Consider the following 16,503-nt stretch of genomic DNA (forward strand, 5'->3'; position numbering starts at 1 on the left):
GTGCTATCACAGTGCAATACCAGATGTTATCATTTAAAGACATAATCAAGGAAAACATTCTTAGAAGCAGCTATGATTTTTATTAAACCAACTTCTATATATGGAGAAAAAGGCAACATAAAAAATTAATCTGCTTCTTTAGGTCTGAATGCTTCTCCCATAGCACTAGTCAAGGCTCTTCTCGCTCCCATGATTGTTATTTCTGAAAGCTGTGATCCCTAGGGATTATTCAGCAACATCAGCATTATAGTAATGTTGCTATGACCAGCTAATTTGCCCTAAAGTGGTTCAGATTATTTGCCAAAAAGCATAACCTGAATGTTCCTATTGTTCAAAATGAGCATCGTATGCATTAACAGCGTAAGGGTGTATCAATAAACACAAGGCAAATCCTAAGAAGCTTTTGTTTTCTCCTCCTGAGAAAAATGTCTGTCATCATCTGATCCTTACCATTAAAAGGTAAGGACTGATACTCTTCCTGGGCTTCACAAGACAGTTTTGGCTGGAATACTATTTGCATATCCTGCAGGCTTGGCCTTCATATCAAAACATTATCATGCTGGCACAGGCAAAGTGTTCCATGTGGGACAACTGATTCAACTTCATAACACTAGATGCCAGAACGCCGAAGCAAACATGTACTTATCCATCTCTGGCTTAGACAGCAATGACCAATCTTAAAACAAGAGCTGAGTATACCTATTAAATCAAAATGCATTTACTTTCTTTTGAAAGCACGGGAGCAGCAAACTGATAATCGATATACCATTGCCCTTTCCAAATTTGGTTTATGCAACTGGGCCTTTCTATAAATCATGAACAGATTAAGTCAGATATGACCTCATTCGCATCTCCCTTTTGTGCTAACAGCCACATCCTTATTAGGTAAGGAAAAAGCATGGACATTTAGTTTAATATACTTCCAACGTGATACACCCTCCCCAGTCAAACCAGGAACATACAGATATTCTGCGATACACTTGATGTTTCCTTTGGGCCATCTTCTGGTGCATCAGAGGAGGACATTGGATCTGCAGCAGCCTGTATGAAACAAATTCAAAAAGAGGCTGGGAATTATAATGAAATGTTTTAATACATCTTTCCCCTTGTGAGTTTGCTCGATTTGAACCTACATATAATATTCAAGCAAGTAAATAATTTAAGCAGTGTCAACAGTTCAAGATGTCTGTGGTTTTACAACTGTTTTTCTCCTAGCTGGATAAATATGAGGAAGAACGTACTAAAAACTAACCACTTCATGCCTATTTTAAAAGATAGTATTCGTACCTGACATGGAGGGTGTTGCTTTTTTAAAAAATCTGATTCTAGAATAAAAAGAATAAAATTATCTCTACCACTACTGTAGTGTTTTCTGTGCTGGAAATTAAGATGTGCACTATTATTATAATACCATTCCCATTTATAAGGTGGTGTATTTGACTCAACTACCAGTCAGCATTAGTTTGTTGGGAGTCTGACAAAGTTAATCAGCACTCACAAGAATATACACAGCCATTCAAGAAGGGTCTGCTTAAGTATTTTACTGTGTTGAAATAAGTGTAAGGTAATTACACAATATGCACATCCAGTCTTAGGAAATTTACGTGTATGTTGACTTTATATAGATCAGAAATCAAAGCCAAAAGGATGCAAAGCATCTGCATAGTTTTGTTCTCTAAAGGATCAGAAGGTAATTGAATAGATTCCCAGAGACTGACTTTTAAATATTATCACTAGAAGTATATAAGGCGGTCTTTGGCTAACAAAACTTTTCTTATTTTTAACTAACAGGCAAGTTTTGAAACCTGTGCATAGAATTCAAGCAATCCCAGTCATTCAGCCTATGTCATCCAAGCCAGAGAAGCAGAGTTAGTGCAGAAAAGAGACTAAGAATCAGGGAAAGCTCAGCTATAAACTATCTTTAGGCAACTATACTAATTCAAAGTCGAATCAGGGTGATTATTGGAAGAATTTGGAATCCTTAAACAAGATTAAGTCAAAAAGTTAGAGACAGGATGTGAATCCATCATCGTTCAAGTACCCTCCCAATGAAAGACAGTATTAATGAGTCCGCAAGCAGGGAGCCAAGCTCTCATGAAGGAAGTCAGCTTTTTAGCTAGAATGACTGGTTTATTCACTTTGTACTTAACCTGGTAAGATTTAAAACAGGATTGTACAAAGCACATACAGTTGTTAAGACTTTTCAACATGCGTAATTAATTCCCTCTCGCATTCCATTATGCCAAACAATAATTTTCAGATAATAAATCCTGGGTGTCTTACAAATCCTGGGTGTCTTACCTTGGCCCCACTGAAGGTAAGGCAAAATTTATTGCACATTTCATGGAGTAAGACCAAAAAGTACAACAGCTTTACAGGGCAAAGTTTAAAACATTCACAACAACATATCATCCTTTCACTAAAAAGCAAGAGTCTGTTCATTGACAACTGCAAACTGCAATTACACTGCAAATTGCAATTACATTCACAAATCTAATTTAACACCAGCTCAGCTTTTGATCACAACATATGGCTTGACTCTACTGCTTGCATATGTAACTCTAGTCACAAAAATATTTTGTAAAAATGTATCCATCTGTAACATATGGAATTAATCCTGTCACTTATGCTGGCTTTGTCATCATAACAACATTACAACATTGCAGTGGGGAAAAAAAAAAATAATCACTATGCGCCACATTAAGAGTCTGCCATTCTTTTTTTTTTTTTAAATTAACTAACAGGACACAGGAACTGACATTCTTGTATCTCATAAGAAAAACATTTCCTGAGCTTCACCTATTACACCAGAAAAAGGTTTTGAGACACATGGATATGGAAGGAGAAGAAAAACAACAGAAAGGGTAGAGAAAAAAGCATCTCTGTTTAATTTGGCAAGGTACTTAACCTATGTGCAGTGAGATCATTTGTATACAACCAATTTGTGTAACTTACTCACAAAACATTTTTTCCTCCTAAAGGGTTAAGCTCATAGGTTAGGCCATTTTCTACAACTCCTCACTTGCAAGGAAATTAATACAAAAGCCCCTTTTTAGCTCTTGCAATTGGAGGGAAAAGGACCCTGAAAAGATGAACCTAAATGTGGCAAAAAAATAGCACTCAGCCCCCTATCACCCTGTTTTAAAAAGGGTCTCACACTGGTAGTCTTGACCCTCTGACTTTGCAGACCTTCCCTGAGGACGAGTGGAAGAACCTGGCTGATTCAGAGTCTTGACCTTCCCCGCAACTCTACTGAGAAAAAAAAAGTCTTCAACTCCAAGCCCTACCTCAGGCTGTTGCTCCTCTTGCATCCCTGCAGCGTTGACTTATTTTCACCAACCACAAAAGAACTGCAAGAAGTAAAAGGAACGGAACAGAATTAAACATTAATGGCATAACCCATAATATTTAAGAACTGCAAGGAGGGGTGAAAAAAAAAAAAGCAGAGATGTCTCTACAATCTCTAATAAGAGTTGAAGTAATAAAAGCAGCAAACTGAAGATGCACAAACGTCACCTTTTCAACCGTGCTGCTGTTAAAAAAAACATTGCCAAACACACACACTCCAAAAAACCCCAACACCCCCCACCCCCAGTAGGGTAAAACTAGCCTGTTTCACTCCGGTTCTTGAGTTGGCTCTAAATCCAGTGCACAGTTCTGTTCTCACACACACTGAGAATACCTTGATAAACAAGGGTGGATTACACAGGAACTGAGAATTTGCTTTTTTTTGCTGTCTAAGATTCTGCAAAAATGCCTTCTTCCTCCAGATCACTCCTAAGTAATTGAAGATACAGGACAGCTGCCAAAAAGGTTTAAGCAATAGCAAAACCTTTGCTCAACTGGATCAGTAGTTCTGTCTTGTCCAAACAAACTACACCAAGACAGGTTTTAGGCATATTTTAGGAATCATCTATATGTCTAGGACTTCACCGCTACAAGGAACAGGAGAGCAGTCACAGTCTTAATATTCAACTAGAAAGCCACACACATCGTTATCTGTTCTGCATCAAGTTATCATGTATATATTTACAAATTTGCCAGGGTCAGGCATCAGTAAGATCATGCCTGTGTGAAAAACCCTGGGAACTGGGTTTTCAAACCCTTAGTGAATGGTTTCCATTCCTTACTTTTAAGAGTCCTTCTTCCGTCCACATTGTTCAGGTCCAAAAATTCTCCCTGAAGCTGGGAGAGTGCTATGATTTGACTTCGATGATACTCTAAGGGGATTGCACAGGACACTGGTTCTCATTCTGTTTATCCTCACTGCTATCCCACTAAAATTGAAGTGCTCAATCAAAGTGCTGCTTCTTCACTTCAGCATTTTGGGTTACGTCCCTCTGACCTGTTTCACAGTACCTGCGAACAGTGCCTTATTTTACTAGGCTGGAGAGCAATCCTGACCAGCTTACTCATACAACACGTTTGCAGCCTGGCTCTGAGGGGCGGAGGGACAAGTTTGGCTCCTGCCCTATGCCCTGGTGAGGTTGGAGAAAAGCTGGCTGGCGCCTGGTGACGGCAGATTCCAGTACACGAATGTGGTGGCAAAGCCCCCCCGCCTTCCCAAATGCAATAATCTCCTTGAGTCTGATAAGCGCTCTGCATCCTGCTTTCTAGCCTTTGTTTTCAAGTGTTTTGCTTTCTAGCTTTGCTTAAAATACGTTTCTATAAAAAGAGCGTTCTCCCAGGAAGCGTGAAGCCTGCAAGAGTAATTCAGACAGCTGGCACATCTCCCTCCATGCGGGTACAGAGGGACTTTGGCAATTCACACCTTCACGTTGTCCACGGCTAGTGGTCAGCCAGCAAACAGGAATCACAGCTGCAGGCTGGGCAAGAAAAATGCAGTGACCAAAAACCTGGCTTCTGCATGCTCCCTAGAGCAAATATCCCCACAAAACCCAACAGAGCCCCGTGCCCCTGGCAGGTAACAGCTACAGACACAGCTCCCAAGCTGCAAGGCAAATACCTTGTTAAAACAAGAACTACACACTGCCAGTGGTCCAAGAGGCTCAGTAACAACTATTTATTCAAAAACATGCGAGAAGGTGGCACAGGTAAGTACTCCATTGTTTTTGCTACAACGCGTAACTTTTAAATTTAAAACAAGGACCATGCCTTCCCCTTTCCAAGGAGTCAAGTCAAGGAAACTTGGATGTCAGAGTAAGCTGAAAAGGCAGGTGAAGCCGAACTGCTCTTTTCTGCTCCAGCGTTTCTGTGAGTTAGATGTGGTGTGGATGGCTCTAAATAAGCACAGCAGAAGGAAACCCCTGCCCTGAGACCTGCAACCTGAACGGGGACACTCCATCCCACTCACACCCCACACGAGACAGCCTGCCCAGAGTTGTCTGCTGGCACTGTGGTCTTAAGTGAACCCTGCACCTGTCTTCATCCTGTCCTGTCTCCAATAGGCTGGTTTAACTATTTTTTTTTTTTTTATTTTTTTTTTTTTTTTGACTTGTGCAGTAAACCAGACCAGAGAGCAGATTCAGGTTAAAAAACAACCTTTCCCGCCGCCCCCACCCTACCAAAGCATTTTAAGCTCAGATGACCAAACAGCTGCAGGAACAACTGCGACAGCAAAACTGAAGAGACAGTATGAAGTGGAGATGCTGAAACCAACACTGGCCTCTGAGAAAAATATTTATTCAACTACAACATCAGTCAGGGGTGTACCAACACTCTGATGCTCTGCTATGGGCTTGGTTCTCAATTGGTTTATGTGCAAAATACCACAGTGTTTTTCTGCCAGTGAATCAGCCAGCCCTGAATATAAACTAAAGTTCTAAGCTTGGTTAAGGCCTGTCGGGGTTTGAAAACATGTCTCTTATCTATGAGAATGCTCTTAAAAATAGTAAGCTGTAAGTTTCAGTTGAAGAATAGACTTCTATACAGAAACACCAAGTGAATTTTTTCCACCAAGTGACATTTTAGAAAACCTCATCCCGTTCTCACCAGTGGGTAAACGATGTGTCTGATATGAGAGAGAGAGAGATATATCTCTGAAGTGTACTCATGCTAACTAGCACTGCTTTTTATCTGACCTGTACAACCTTTGGAGAAAGGAAAGCTGTTTCTTCAGTGTGGTTCCCAGCTCCGCCATAGCTGGGTTCCAGCATCTGCAGGGAACCCACGGCACAACAGTCACAATGAGAGATCGGGCAGCCACATCAACAGGCAAGTCTGCCATCGCTTTCTTCTAGGAGATCTTGTTCTCAGGTGCTTAGACCTACTCAAGATCCACTGAAGGTGAAATTTTCCACGCAGAAGACCTGTTTCTGGATTATAATTTTTTTCCCCTTAGAACATGCACAGGCATTCAGGTTATTCAGTCAATGTTAAGAAAATTCTTACAACTGTTTGTCAACAGTAAACTAAAACTCAACTGAACAACTGCTGTGAAAATCTGTGTGTGTTCAAGCTCTTCCTTAGTGTGAGGGACAACAGGCACGAAATATGTCAACACCAGAGTACGGACAAGGCTGACTACTCAGCTAGTCAGTGTCCTCATCAACAACATAGGAGAAAGTTATGGGAACTATTCCAATGTCATGGACTCCAGGCTGACTTAGCTCATCCACGTGGAAAAGTTACCATCCCTGTATACCTATGTATTTGCAGAAGATATTCACATCCCACGATACTTGAAATATTAATCCCGAAACCTCCAAGAGAGGACTGAACATACCTTGCTGTTTTACAGATTAGGAACTGAAGGATATGAATCAATCCATGCTTCCTCCCACTGCACCCAACAGCAAGAAAAAGGGTGCTTATTCAGGTCAAATCCTTGCAAGCATCTGGGCAATTTAAATCGAAGCATTTCCAGATTCCTTAGAGCTTGATTTTTCAACTCTGCTAATTTTTTTTTTTTTTTAATACAGTTGAACTTCCTAAAGAAATTAGACTAGGTAACAAGGCAGAGCTTATTTATCTGTGCTTGCTAATGCACAGGTAAATTTTAAACAAATTTGGCAGGGAGGCAAGAGTCTCACAGTCATTCAGAGGTGCTTCTCCTCCAGGAAAAAAAGATTACTGAAGATTACAGGAGGTGGTGCATGTGCGCGTGAAAAAGAAGAGGTCAGCAGAATCTGCCAGGGAACAGAAGGAAATTCAACCCCAAGCTGTAAAGCCACAGGCAAAAGCAGCTGTCAGACAATTATTTATTGTGTCTCATAACGTGTATACCACAACATCTCATAACCTCAAGTTTTTCTAATTACCATGGGATTTGGCATGAACATGTGAAACCAATCAAATCCCTCTCCTCCAGCTACTTCAAAGGCCTGTAAGAGGCCCTCAAGAGATAAATCACATACTGAAAATCTCAGATATGACAGTGCATTTCTTTCAGACAAACTGAGAGATGCAGCTTCTAGGCACTCATAAAGATCAGAGATTAGAAAGTATTTCTGTTCTCTTATCTGCCAGGAGACTGTCTGGATCTGGGATTCATTCCTCCTGCTGAGAGTGCCACCAAGAAAATTCCTGGAGCCAGAAGAAACAAGAAGGAGCCTGACCTGGCTCCTTACGATCCAGTAAGATTGGGCTTTGCCTCTAGTATTTTCTTGAAAGGACTCCTTGATGATTGAATTCACAATTCAGTCTCCAACTCAACCAGCTTTTTGCCCAGCAAGTGGAATTCTTTTGCTTGTTTCACCTTCGCTAGTCCCAGAGTGCTTGCCATTCACTGGGTGAGTAAATATTGTTCTTTATGTATACAGGTATGAACAAATGAAGCCCTTTTCCCAACTCTTCAGATACCTAGGCAACAAACAGGAATTTCTGAGACCACCCAAAGAACCGTAAACCTAAAATTTAGCCATTACTCATCTTACTCATAGGTACCTATTTCCTTTCGAGGTCTTCCTGTCCTGACAGCACACACAGGGCAGCCGTTCACACTGACAACAGCACTGTGGAAAAAGGGCTATATTTTTCCCCTACACTTCGGGGATTACTCTTTTTTCCCCACAACACAAGTTCAGAAAGTAACCCACAGGTAAGTGCAACATCTTCTAGCAATGCTTATCCTGCAGTGTGTGACAAAAGCAAAGTGAGAAAGACTCCCTGCCATGCTATTTCACATCAGTCCTCCAGCTTTCCTTATGTAAAACAGCTTCAGCAGAGCTTCCTCTTCGCCTGAAATCTGCTTGTGAACTAATAGCTCATTTTTCATGCTGGGTAGTCTTAGCTGACAAAAGTGTTTCGGTTCTAGCTGCATATTTAGGCATCTGAAACTTTCTTAGCTCGCAGTCTCGAGGAGACAAGAGGTATACTCACAAGTCAGGGGTTCTAGCAAGGCAAGTTACAGGCACTAAAACATGAGCTACCGTTAAAGAATTAATGCCTTTTCTCCTTTTGTTTCAACTAGGTGGTTCAGTGAGAAAATTCAAGCACAACACAGAGGATGGACAGGCAGTTCATTAAGGTATCCTCCTACAGCAGGGATGAATTTCTTCCTTTGTCTTGTCTAAATTTGCTTCCTTCAGACAGTGATTCAACTGAATCAATAAAAAAGCTTTTTTAAAAACTCTCATGCTCCTTCTACCTATGAAACAATCTAGTCAGCTATTCTTTAAAAAGATTTTTATTGAATGTTGTTTTCCTTCTGAGCAATACAGAAATTCAGAAGCAGCATTTGCTTTCCTCAGCACAGTGATATTGCTAGGGGGAAATAAAGTTCTCTGTAGTCTTATAATTGCTCTGTGTTCTCTATGTGCTGCATACGCATCAGAAGAACTAGTAAGAAGCTAGGAGCTACAATACTGCCACAACTTGTTTCACCTTTTATTGAAAGGGAAAGTCAACAATTCTTATGTTTGATTTCCTCCTCCCTCCAATCTAAATGCATGTATTACTGCTTTTGATACTTGCAATATTCCCTAGCATTGCAGAAGGCATCCACACCTCTCTGTACTCAGAGTATTAGTCCTGCAGCCTCTGAGATGGGATTATATGTACTTCCTTGTTTTACAAATAAGAAACTGAAGCACATGAATACTTAAATTCATCTACAAACCTGACCTCTGGTATCTAAGGAAGTAATTAGGAGGCTGCTGGAGCTTTCAAAGCGTCGCGATTTTGCAATGCGAATTTTCCTTTGTTTTTAATCATTGACCCTTCAGAAGATGATCATCATCACCACCCCCCTGAGACAGCACTTCCTCACAGTAACATGCCAACATCACTCATCCTTGTTCCTCTAGCGTCACTGTGGGGAAGATGAGAGGTAGGCTAAGGACTGAACTTGATTCAAGAGCAAGCTGCTGAACAATAAAGCAGGTGTTCTCCAGGAGCACACCTCACACAGGGCACACTGTAACCAAGCCAGAACTGACCTGTGCTGGAATTAAGCCACAGGCACATGCAAACAACTATTTCATAGAATCATAGAAACGCTTAGGTCAGAAAAGACTTTTAAGATCATCAAGTCCAACCATAAACCTAACACCACCAAGTCCACCTCTAAACCATGTCCCTGAGTGCCACATCTACACATCTTTTAATTACCTCCAGGGATGGTGACTCAACCACTTCTCTGGGCAGCCTGTTCCAATGTTTGATTACCCTTTTGGTGTAGAAATTTTTCCTAATATCCAATCTAAACCTCCCCTAGCACAACTTGAGGCTGTTTCCCTCTTGCCCTATCACTTCTTATTTGGGAGAAGAGATTGATCCCCACCTCGATACAACCTCCTTTCAGGTGGTTGTAGAGAACAATAAGGCCTCCCCTCAGCCTCCTTTCCTCCAGGCTAAACAACCCCAGTTCCCTCAGCCGCTCCTTGACTTGTGCTCTAGACCCTTCACCAGCTTTGTCGCTCTACTCTGGACATACCCCAGCACCTCAATATCCTTCTTGCAGTGAGGGGCCCAAAAGCGAACACAATACTCAAGGTGGGGCCTCACCAGTGCCAAGTATAGGTGGACGATCACTTCCCTAGTCCTGCTGGCCACACTCTTTCTGATACAAGCCAGGATGCTGTTGGCCGCCTTGGCCGCCCAGGCAGACTACCGGCACATATTCAGCCAGCAGTTGACCACCACTCCCAGGTCCTTTTCGACCAGGCAGCTTTCCAGACACTTTTCCCCAAGCTTGTAATGCTGCACAGGGTTGTTGTAACTCAAGTGCAGGACCCGGCACTTGGCCTTTTTGAATCTCATACCATTGGGCTCGGCCCACCAATCCAAGCCCGTTCAGGTCCCTCTGTAGAGCCTTCCTACCCTCAAGCAGATCAACACTCCCACCCAACTTGGTGTCATCTGCGAAATGACTGAGGGTGCACTCATTCCCCACATCTAGATGGTTGATAAAGATATGAAACAGAACTGGCCCCAGGACTGAGCCCTGGGGAACACCACTTGTAACCGACCACCAAGTGGATTTAACTCCATCCACGACCACTCTTTGGGCCCTGCCATCGAGCCAGTTTTTCACCCAGTGAAGCGTATGATCATCCAAGCTATGGGCAGACAATCTCTCCAGGAGAATGCTGTGGGAAACAGCAAAGGCTTTACTAAAGTCTAGGCAGACATCATCCCCAGCCTTTCCCCTCATCCACTAAGCAGGTCACTTTGTCATAGAAGGAGACTGGGTTAAATTCATGAACAGCCTCCTGACCCAGCCCTCTAACACCAGTATCCCTGGCCAGAACACAGCTTCGTCCGCTTGGGATAAACTGTGGCAATAAAAATTAACTTACATCTACATGCACCAAGTGTGCCATGTTCCATCCTCTAAACCAGCAGTTTCACTAGCCACCGATACTCAGTTTAGCTGGTACAGCTTGTGCGCTCCAGATTCATAATATGCGCTGCATAAGTACATCTTATTTGAATGCTGCTACCCATTAACAGGGCCACTTATTTGATGTAAACAGAAGAGGCGTATCAATACCTCAGAAGATACAGACATAACTTTTCTCCCACTGACAAACCGTTGCACTCATTACTCGCTGTCTGGAATACCTACCGAAGTACCTTCCATGCCTAACATTTAACCTACTAAGGCGGCAAAGCCAAATCAAGAGATAGCCCCTTATGTCTCTGCACCGTCCTCTGCAACAGAAGCAGAGTATTTAAGATTGATGAGTTTTTTTCCATGCTTATGCACAGAAATCTTACAAATGTTTACAAACAAACTATCATCAGCTCCAAATGTTGTCTCTTCTCTGTTGATAGACTGACTGCTCATACTCAGAAGGATGCATCAGCTGAAACCTGCTTGCCAATTGATGCAACAGCCCCAAATTCAGAAATTGGAACGTATTTCAAAACCATCACCAAGGTGACCTACTCTACATATTGCACGTATCTCTTTGACACAACCCACGCCTTTGAAACTCAACTGAGCAACTGGTTCTGTGATCACAGATGGTGTAGACTGCAGCTCTGGTTTCTCATGACTCAGAAAGTTCATATATTTCAAAACACAGATTTTTACCCTCTAAGCATCAATGAGATGTTCGTGCCACATGAACTGTGCTGATGCATGCAGCCTAAACTCAGGTACCTGCACACTGAAGCCAACATCCATTTGCATACTTTGGAAGCTAAAAGATAAGTCACAGACAACTAAACTCGTTTTGTTTGAAAGAAGGTGCAGGAACATGAAAATACCTGGCCTGGGACACTGATGCACTGAAAACACGTTTATCAGCAAAAGACAAGAAGAGGTTCTCATATACGTTTTGTGTTTTTAGAAATTATTGTTATTACATTAACTACAGCTAGTAGGTAAAATGACAAAGTACAAGGTGAATCAGGATGTTAATGCAGAGCAGAATTGAGAACAAACAATAGGCCAAATCCTTACTGTTTTAAGAGGCTGCTACATTCAGAAACATGGGACAGAAAGACCAAAATGACATGGCCCAAGCCTGGCCAGTCACTCAGAAATTCACACTGTCTTAGAACCTACACACCAACCCAAGTCACTTTCCTGTTTTATTCTAATATGAATAAAAGATATGTGAATTCAGGGAAGATTTGGAACAAAAATAATTTTATTAGACTCTCCTGCGATCAGCAGATTGGGGTAAGATATCCACTCAGCACATCTCCTCCCTCCAGGCCATTCGAAACTATGAGCCAAGTGCAACTTCTGATTCTGGGGAACCTTCTGCAAAACATTCTCAAGCAGAGCAACAGGAAAAGAGCACAGCTGCTGTATGCACAGTTCCTATGGCGTTCTAACAAGAAGAAATTTTCCACTCTCTGTTCATTACCTACAAGCAGCCAGCAAAGGAGATGGATCAAGAAGTTCTGCCCTGGACAACTAACTAGTGGCTTGGAAGATATCTGACTGTGGGCCACAGAAGCGTTGCAGAATTCTTCTTAAAATCCACACACACATTTATTCCACGTATCAATGGCTGTCTGCTGAGATATGCAGAAGCTGGGTTTCAAGACAGTGTCACATTCATTCATTTTGTTCTGAACACTTTTAAATGCAATCCTTATAATGGTAAAATTGGCATTTTGTAGGACGAAATAATTTTGCCCAACTGCCAAACACATTATTTATCAGCGCTCTTCTGCCTGCCCCTTCCATCCTAGTCTCCAAACAGTGGCGGTAACAAGCTGATCTGTTTTTCAAAATCATCAGGTGATCACAAAAGCTAGAAAACATTTGTTACATGACACGGGCCCACGTACTGTCAACAAGCAAAGCCACACAGCTCTACCGTGGCAGGGAACTGAAGAAAGAGGGTCAGGTTTCAAGACAGACTTGAAGAAGACAGGGAAGCAAAATCCCAGGAAAGCAAGCTAATTCCAGCCTGCAAACACAGGAGCCCCACGTGTTAGCATTAACCGTTCAGTATTACAAACACACACTAATCAGGAAAGTCGTTCGGCTTGCAACTCCATCTAGCTGCTGCACCACTCATTTAACGTGTGAAGCACCCTGCACCTGACAAGCTCAGAAGTTAAAAAAAAAGATCTTCCCTCAAAAGATGATCTCTATTTCCATTCCTATCTGCTGCCCTCCAAAGAAATGAGAAAACCCTCAGCAATTCCTGATCCTGGTTGCTTTATTTAGCCTTCTTTATTGGCTACCCTGTAACTAGCTCTCTTACTGTCCTGAAGGATGGCTCCCAGTTGTACAACACGTGAGATATGCGTCCTGCCGAGGTAAGATCAGGATCTCCAGAGGTACTGCATAGGTGACTGGAGACCTGTTTTCAGCTTCTTCAGTGTTCGTGTTGCTGTTGAGCCGTGGTGCAGGCTCCTGCTCCCTCTCGCAAGCCTGCACACCCTTCCTGCAGAGACACAGACCTCTCAACACAGGTGTGCGATGTTGCACTCTCCATACAGATGAGGTTGTTTTGCAGACAGCTTGCAGGGCTTAATCGCTGGAAAATGTGAACTCCCGGAGCTCCAGCGTAGCCTCTCCTGCACTTTGAGATGTGGTGTCATCAGGATGCTTACATGCATCTATGTGGAGATTCTAAGTCCCTGCAACCCTTGGTGATTTCAATCAAACTGCACAGCACACTAACTAAAGGTTGGGGGGCGTAAGGAAGGAGGCAGGAGGAGAAAACAGACTCTCTAACTTTTTTTTTTTTTTAATAAGAAAAAGAAGTGGAAAGGAAGGAAGAGAGCATGTCACTAACTGCACGCATGTTGCACTTAACATTGAAGTTATATGCCCCCAAGTCATTTTGCAGACAGGAAAAAGAATTCACTCCCATTTGTAGAGTTTGTAAATTCAAATGCAGGACCACAGTATTAACTAACACATTCCTAGCATCTCAAATTTGATTAGCCGTTTACAAAAACCTTCAATAATTGAAGGTCTGACCTGAGAAACAATTCATGTAGGTGTCTGCAAATAGGTTTCCAATCTAGTAACAACCATTACCAACAGAATTTACTGGCGAAATCTAGTACTAAATCTTTGACAGACAACTGGTGCTGCTAACGAGCGTGGACCTTCCCTGGCAGGACAAGGAGAGCTGCAGAACTCTTCCTCCCTACTGGCCCTGGCTGGCAGAGCACACGCTGCAATACCACTTCGGGCAGCTCTAGTTACACACCACTCCCACTAAATCTGGAGCATGCTTATCTTTGGCCTGCTCTCATTTTTTCATTTTCTAAGACTGCCCCAAATTTCCACTTTTCCAGAGTAGCACACAAGGAAAAAGAAGATGCTTTCTGAAAAGTACTATTAAAAAAAAAGAAAAAGGCAATTGGATGACTCTCCCACAAATAAGATGCCAATACCACTGTGTTTTATTCACAGCTGTCGTGGCGGCAGCAGCAGTGTTTCATCATATTTACCATATGGAAGAAAGAATGCACTGAAAAATACATATAACTCTGCTAGCACTGAATTAAACAATATCTGAGTCTACAGTTAAGACACAAGAGTGCCAGACACTGCGACGGCTGACAAATTTACAACCAGCAATTCAAGTCACTGAAACTTGAAAGTCTACTGAAAGCCACAAACAGCAGGGCACAAACCAACGCCCCAGCCATAACCCAGCATTTTCAATTAATAAACTCATAATAATTAATAATAATTAAATGTATGCATTTCCCCTACTGCATAAGATCCATTCCCTGCTAAAATACAGCAGGGAAACCCCTGAAATCTGTTTTGTTGTGGTTTGGGTTTTTTTTGTCTTTAAACTTCTGCTTTACTCTGTTAGGTTTCCAAGAAGGAATACGTGCATTAACAGCTGAACAGTAGGTGCACTGGCACATGTCTCTACAAAATGGAGAAGTGAGGACATTCCAGGTACCTTTTATATTTCTTGGGACTACTGCTAACACCACCACCTCGCTTTTAAAAGCCCGTCCTCTCACTTTTCCAACACAGCAGCAGCTGCTCAGCAGTTGCAACTTTCTGCAAAGTTTCACCAAACAAAAACATTCTCTCTCTTCCTGAAGGCTAGCCAAGAATTCCTTGTACGGATACCAGCCTACGGAATCATCGGGACAGGTATTTTTTCCCCCCTCAAGAGAAAAGCACAGGCCATGCCTAGGACACGAGTTATTTTCGAGTCCTGGGTTAATTAGATCTATTTTCAGAGGTGAATTCAAAATCCTGATTTCAAAGATTATCGCATGCGATGCACAATGCGGACGGCCTGAAAGAGTCACAACTGTTTGGCGACCAAAAAAAAAAAAAAAAAAAAAGAGAGATGAAAAACCCTGAGTCTTTGCTTTTTTTTCCCCTCTCCAGCTCACCGTCACAACCAAAACCGCCAGCAAATCCCACGCTTTCATCACGAAACACCCAAGAAAACGTACAACAGCCCGGCGTGCTCTGCCCACACCGCGCCCCCCCCCTCCCCCCCAAGCCAGGAAACGGCCATAACGGCCACACCGCGGGGAGTCCCCGAGCGTCCCCGAGTCCCGCGGCAGGTCGCCGGCCGGCCAGGCCTTCTCGCCGGGCTCCGGCGGGGAAAGGGGCGAGCAGCGGCCACCCCTTTCCCTCCGGAGCGGGGACTTACGGAGAGAGGCCGAGCTCGCCCCCGCACGGAGAGAGGCCCTCAGCCCGTCCGACCGGTCACCGACGGGCCAGCGCCGAGCCGGCCCCGACCGCCCTTCCCGGCGGGCCGGCCACCTGAATGGGCCGGCCCGGGTACGTGAGGGGGCAGGCGGCATAGCCGCCTCCCCTTGCCGCCTGCCCCCCCACGTACCCGGGCCGGCTCCCCACCCGCCGGGCGAAACACGACAACCCCCCCGTTTCCCCTCACACACCCGCCCGCACCGGCGCTCGGCCCCAACATGGCACCGCCGCCGCCGCCCCCCTCAGGAAGCGGAGCACCGCGGCCGCCCTCCCCCGGCCCCTCCGCCTCTCTCACTTGCCGTGCTGGGCGGCGGATCCCGCTGCGGGAAGAAGAAGGAGAAAAAGAAGGAGGAGGAGGCAGCGGCAACTCCGCGGAGCTCCGGCGCCAGGGACACGCTAGCCGGACAACATGCTGCATTAGTCATTCATAAAGGGGAGGGCGGGCCCGGCGCCGCTGGGCAACCTGGGCCTTGTAGTCCCTCGCCGCTTCCGGGCTGGGCGGCGGCAAGGGGCAGCGGGCGGCTGCGGACTACAGCTCCCAGGGCCACCGGGCGGGCCCATGGGCCGCGGGGCCCGGTAGCCGCCGGTCTCCCCCCTCCTCCCGCCTCGCCCGGCTGCGCTCCGCCGGCCACGGCTGGGTTTCTGCGCCGGCTCGTAGAGGCCGCCTCGGGGTTTACCGGGGCAGGGAGAGGCTCGGTGGAGCCGGCAGCGGGAGCGGAGGGTCCTCTTGTCAAGGAATGGAGCCGCATCCTCTTGAAGGCCGCTTCTCCCCGGTGAGCTGGAGCTCGGGCGGGCGCTGTGGCCGCTCTCCCACCTCGGCCAGGCCCGCCGGGCCTGGGGCAAGAGCCCTGGTTTGGAGCTGGCCCTTAGTCCTGGGCTGTGACCCCGCAGCGCTGGGCAGGTGGCCGTGCCCGCGGTGGCCACGAACGAAAAGACAATGGTGGCCAGCACCCGGCCGCTGTGGCAGGCGCCTTCCGTGGGAA

The 16,503-nt window shown here is 44.7% G+C and overlaps 1 protein-coding gene across 2 annotated transcripts in view; it reads right to left on the minus strand.

Moving 5' to 3' along the window:
* TRABD (TraB domain containing) overlaps nt 1-15,958 on the minus strand; it is a 39,693-nt gene extending 23,735 nt beyond the window's left edge. Inside the window, exons 1-3 of one of the 2 annotated variants that reach the window (XM_063323343.1) lie at nt 15,820-15,958; nt 3,288-3,350; nt 963-1,041 (exon numbers count right to left, since the gene is read on the minus strand). In XM_063323343.1, coding sequence (XP_063179413.1) covers nt 963-1,041; nt 3,288-3,311 — 103 coding nt within the window. In that variant the 5' untranslated portion in view covers nt 3,312-3,350; nt 15,820-15,958. Of the gene's footprint in view, nt 1-962; nt 1,042-3,287; nt 3,351-15,815 lie in introns of both variants that reach the window. The other variant, XM_063323344.1, reaches the window with a different exon arrangement.
* Between the last annotated feature and the right edge of the window lie 545 nt (nt 15,959-16,503).

Source organism: Chroicocephalus ridibundus, chromosome 1, assembly GCF_963924245.1.
Source record: "Chroicocephalus ridibundus chromosome 1, bChrRid1.1, whole genome shotgun sequence".
In the NCBI taxonomy this organism is placed as follows: Eukaryota; Metazoa; Chordata; class Aves; order Charadriiformes; family Laridae; genus Chroicocephalus; species Chroicocephalus ridibundus.